The 6000-nt window shown below is 26.3% G+C and overlaps 1 protein-coding gene across 32 annotated transcripts in view; it reads left to right on the top strand.

Moving 5' to 3' along the window:
* Window positions 1-4945: 4945 nt before the first annotated feature.
* The window catches only part of LOC109601354 (collagen alpha chain CG42342), a 125640-nt gene continuing 124585 nt past the window's right edge, over window positions 4946-6000 (top strand). For all 32 annotated transcript variants that reach the window (XM_049964099.1, XM_049964098.1, XM_049964097.1 and 29 more), the window contains exon 1: window positions 4946-5647. In XM_049964099.1, coding sequence (XP_049820056.1) covers window positions 5254-5647 — 394 coding nt within the window. In that variant the 5' untranslated portion in view covers window positions 4946-5253. The remainder of the gene's footprint in view (window positions 5648-6000) is intronic.

Below are 6000 nucleotides of genomic sequence, written 5' to 3'. Positions count from 1 at the left end.
GAGCAAACGTTACAGCTATAAATAAATTTTTCAATTTTCAATTGACAATTCTTAATAATACAGACATTTTAGTTACTTATGTACTTATGTATGAAGTTTTTTTTAAAATAATTAAGTCTTAATTACAAATAAAGGTAGGAAAACAATTTAAAATGCAGCAATTAAACTATTTTATGTTGAATTCAAAAATGTCACAATATTCATGGGTTTTTATATGAAATGACAAAAATTTCACTCATTTCACTTTCGGTTGAACAGGAATAGAAAATATTTTAAAATAATGAATTTAACTGAAACTGAAATGTCAGATTCACATCACTTTTAGGTCTCTATAAACCTCTACTGAACCGTTTAGATGAATCACCCTGTATATTTTATATATATACAAGAAGAAATTTAATTCTGACCATTTTAAAAAATAGAATAATACAATAAAGCAAAATTCAAAAACTATCGCAAATTAATTCATTTAATTCGTATTAATGAAAACCTAAACGTGTGTAATTATGCAGTTTAAAATAAATTACTAATTAACTTCCTTCTATGTAATTAATAAAAACAAAAATCAGCGAATTTTGTTGGCCTTTTTCGTATATATTTACATAAATTACGTGCAACGGAAATGGCAAAATAAACTTACCTTGTTTAAATAAATTACAGCGAATTGTGCTATTTGCAAGTATTGTTCTTTTTTTCGCATAAAAAACCGGTAATGGAATAGTGGAGCATCCACTGTAACATAAACAAACCGTTATTGAAAAAATCTTCAGAACCTTGTAGTAGTTTTCTAGCGACGTAGAAACAAATTGTGTGGCGAATAACATAAAAGTAATTTAATTTTAAATCGATTTTACTCTATTAAGGCAATTATCTAATAAACTGAGACGTCCCATAAACAAGTGAACCCATATAAATCAATATCGGTATCTGGTCGACGTGCCCGGGGGTGTGTTTGTGATTATTAGGAAACCCCTTAATATTTGACTGGATAGGGGTAAAAAGGGCGCGTTCAAAATCAACTGGGAATTGAATCTCAATTTGATTGCACTTGTGCATCACATGGTAAAATCTACGGATTTGTATTATTCGAAGTGAATTATAAATTTAATTCGTTTTGAAAATGTTTCGAACAACGTTTAAGTGGATTATTATTACTGTTCCATACAATCCAGTCCATTTAAAAAATTCTATTTTCATAAAACTTAATAAAACGATAGAAACGAATGCACACAATTTTTGGAAAATATTATGTTAAGTTGTTAGCACCAAAAATGCCATGTTTGCTTTAGACCGCAAATGTTTTTAGCCCCTTTTAAGGACTTGTTGGTAAATTGATTAGCACCAAGAGGAACTGACAAAAGAAAAAGTTATCGATTGAACAAAAAAACAGAAATCTAAATAAACATTCGCCCCGTCCTATTCAAACTAACCCCTCGGAATTGGTACGGGAGGCACGTGCGGCTAATGCCGCGTAGCTTGTTGCTTATCTGTGGATAATCGAGGACCGTGAAAAATTCTGAATGATACACAATGAAATCCAAATTATTTTCGTCATTGTTCGACCCTGGAGACGGTTAGAGAAATATCGACCAATCGACACCGAATATTACGGTGAGATTTATGAGACTATTTGAGGGTCTAATGCACGATTGATTCCCAAAATTGATGAGGATTAATGCGTTAGTTCGTTTGGGGTGTTGTTGGACAATTTATGTGGTTTTATACACGATTATAATTATGGTCGTGGTAGATTATGAATTATGTATTACTTAAACTATTTGGATGAATATATAGAAAGTCAAGGACTTAATTTTGTCCATGGTCAATTATTTTACCAACACAATTATATCATTGTCTTCACCGTGTTTACGGCGTAGTTGAAGATTCCATCTTATAAACAATGGAACTGTAAAACGCATCCGCAGCTGCGAACAAAAATTTATAAGATATTGTTGTAAAATTTTTAAAATATTTAGCGTTAATTTATTAAACAATTCCATAGGACATAAACGTCAACACATAAAAGCAGACACATTGTTTGTCGCACATCAGCATATTTCCGTAAGCCTAATGTGTTTTGTTTCACATAAATATTTCCGAAACGCGCCAGCCCATTAATTCCATTTGTTTTTTTCCTTCGTACCACGACGGAAAATGAAAAAAGTAGTAATAAACTGATGGAATGAAGACGCACCCGTTCGTTTCCACAGAGGCCACAAATACTTCAACACGTTCTAATGAGAAACATTCGGCGATTTCTGTTCCTTCCACTCGAGCCAATATTGTGATTTATTTTAAATTCCACTTCTGTTTTTATATAATTTTTTAAACACAGATTAAATTATTAATATTTTTAACGAAAAATAATTATAACACAAGTAAAATATAATAGTTATTAAAAATATTATTTATAAAAAATTAATTTATTATTAAACATAGTCGAACTTCAATAACTCGAACTATGATTTGCCAGAAAAAAATCGAGTTATCAAATAAAAATTACACATAATGATCACCGTGAAATGAAATCCAATTTATTTCGATTTATTAAAAATTTGAGTTATTGAAGTCCGACTGTAACTATAAAGGTAAAACAATATTATTCTATATTTATTTAATAAACTTAACTTATTATTAAAATTAAACATTTAATTAAAGTAATTAGTAAAATCAAATTATAATTATTATAATAATATTAATGTAAATAAAATTAAAGTATTTCTGATTTAATAGAGATTAAAAATATAATATTATTTACTACCATAAAATTTAATTTAAAATGTTTTTAGAATATTCTATAGAATAACTTCTTATATAGAATATTTATTATTTTATATTACTTATTTTTTATATTTATTATTTTTTTATATCTAAAAAAATTAATATTTTACTTAATTAGTAAAATCAAATATTAAATTATAATATAATTATGACGACTGATGAAATTTTAATTCGTTTTCAAAATAATATTAATATTAATACTAATGATATGATTATTAAATATTATTTTCAATTTTAAGGATAATAACATCTTTTTTTATAAATAATATTTAATTATTCTTGATTTATAATCTAACCCAACCAAATATATATAAAATTATTTATTCATATACATTTAAAATTATATTCAATAAATACTAATATATATTTTCTATATTATCATTAATTTAATATTTGACTATAATTTATAAAATTAAATATTAAATATTGACATAATTAGGACAAATACTGAAATTTTATTGATAATTAATTAAATTTTAATGACATTCATATTTCATAATTATAAACTATTTATAAAAATACATTTAAAATATTTTTTCCAATATTTTATTTAATAAGTATTTACTAAATATCTAAAAGATTCTTTTCATTTTATTAATTTCTTATATTATAATAAAAAAATATTAGTATAACCAAATGTGAAATATAATTACGAAAAAAATTGAAATTTTAATGATGAAAAAAAAAAGAAAACTAATATTCTGAAAAAAAAGAACAAGAGAATAAGTATTATTTTTAATTATAATATAATGATTTGAATATACTTTTTATTAAATAATACTAAATATTTAATAATATTAAAAATTATATAGATAAATTCGTTTAAACAGTTTTTTAGAATTTCCAATTTAATAAATAATTAATAATCATTCTTTTACTTTTTATTACAGTTCTAATTGTTTTCTTATATTGTCGTTAAATTTTAACATACGACTTAAGTCAAGTTTAAAATCAAATTTTAAATTTCAAACAATATAATTACGACAAATATTGAAATTTTAATGATACAAATAAGGTATATATTATTTTCAATTTTGCTTTAATTCTCTATAAATAAAATTAAATTATTTTTAATTTAATAGATATTACATAATATTACTTTTTAAAATACATTTAAAATTTATTTTAGAATATTCTATTTAATAATTGTCTGGAATATTTTGTTTTATTGTTTTCTTATGTTAATAATAAAATTAATATTTGCTAATCGTTAATTCATTTTCAAAATAATAATAATAATAATAATAATAATAATAATAATAATAATAATAATAATAAAATTTATAAAAATTAACGTGATTAATACACTTTTTGATAAATTAATAAAATTTAATAAATATTAAAAGACATTTATTTTTTATTACAATTTTGATATCAATAAATACTTACTACAATAATTAATTTTCTATTTTTTATATTATTACTTAATAATTAATACTTTATTATAAATATAATTTTTGATTTAAATATTATCCCGAAAAAAAGTTAATCATAATACAGAAACTATTTTTAATTATAATGAGATTGATATACTTTTTTGTAAATAATATTAAAATTTAATAGATATTAAAAACATTTTTAATAAATAAAACAAATACAATACAAAAATTACATTTTTATAAATAATAATACATTATTTTTTCTTTTCATTTTATTATTTAATATTATAAATATTATTTAATAAATATTAAAAATATTATATATGTGTTATTTATTAAAATATTATTTAAAATATTCAAATTTTAATGGTAGAAAATATTGATTCATTTTCCGAAAATAATAATGATAAAAATAAAACAACAATAAAAGGATCTTTAATTATTATGAGATTAAAATATTTTTTTTATAAACAATATTAAAATTTAATTTAAATTAATTCAAAATATTTTAGAAATTTATTAACATAAATTTAAAATATTTTGTAGTATATTCAATTTTATCAGTATGTATTTATTAAGAATCCTTTTTTTACCTTTTATTCCAATTTAACAGTTGATTGACAGTCAACAGTTTTTTAATTATTTTGTGAATTTAATTTCACATTGATATCAACCCAACCACAAAAAATATTCAAATTTTAGCAAGAGAAAATTCGTTTTCCAAATAACTGAAAAAGGCGAAAAAAGTGTAATGCATCGGAGGCCCCGCCGACTTGTATCGAAAGGGCCCGACGGGCCCCAAAACCTGATTCATCCCTGTCCGTTCCGCGTCGACCGAAAGTTACTGCGCTCGCAATCAGTTGAGCCGCGACAGGCTGCAGAGTTGGTGGGTCTGTGAGCGACGGTCCCCCCGTACAAAACACGCACACGTTTTTCCCGATCGTCCCTTCCACAACACGTTCCCAGTTCCGTTTGGCGACAATCATAGAGACGGTCATTGTGATGTGTTTTTGACAGGGACGGTTTAATAAATAATCACCCACCGTGATGTACTAATTGACGCATCTCCATCACAATTTAGAGGGTTGTAATCATGGAGCCCGACCCCCTGAACTCACCCCCGGGTGCCAAAAAGACCAACAGCAAACCGAAGCCCGACGAGGACATGGACAGTAATCGCAAATCGAAAACGTCGAGCAATGGACTCAACTTGGTGGTGTGTGTTTTGTGTTTAGTGTGTGCGTCTTCGAGTGTTTACAATGGGTGGCGGGAAAGCGGCCTCGAGGGCCGGCTCCACTTCCTGGAGGACAGGGTGGCGGAGCTGGAGCGGAAGTCCGTCGAGGAGGCGGACGTGCTGGTGGAGAGGTTTCGACGCGAGGCGGTCGAGCACATGCGGCGGCGGTCGGTCAGGGATTTGGCGGCCGAGAAGCAGATCGAGGACGTCGTGAGGACCACGAGGGAGGCACCTGAATGCATTTGTCCCGCAGGTAAATCGTTCGTTCTTTTATGGCTAGCTGCTGTTGATGCTTTCTTGGAACTTGCTTATTTTCAAATCGAGTAAACATTTTACAACCGAAAACACAATATTTATACTCAATAGGATACAGAGATTAATCTGTAAAGGATAGACGAATTTCAATTTAACCACGATAAATTGTTATTAAAATAAAATACTCATATTTTAAACCACAATATTTGTATCAATATCAGTGTCAGTAAAACAACTAAATCAAAATTATAAAATACTATCATAAAAATAGATTTATATTTTCAATATGAACGCAAAATTTGTTATTAAAATGCATACTAATTTGGCAACAAAAATAGATTGAATTGTATA

Source organism: Aethina tumida, chromosome 3 (assembly GCF_024364675.1).
Source record: "Aethina tumida isolate Nest 87 chromosome 3, icAetTumi1.1, whole genome shotgun sequence".
Taxonomy (NCBI): domain Eukaryota; kingdom Metazoa; phylum Arthropoda; class Insecta; order Coleoptera; family Nitidulidae; genus Aethina; species Aethina tumida.
The sequence above is the reverse complement of the archived record's forward strand: the minus strand, read 5'-3'. Positions and strand labels throughout refer to the sequence as shown.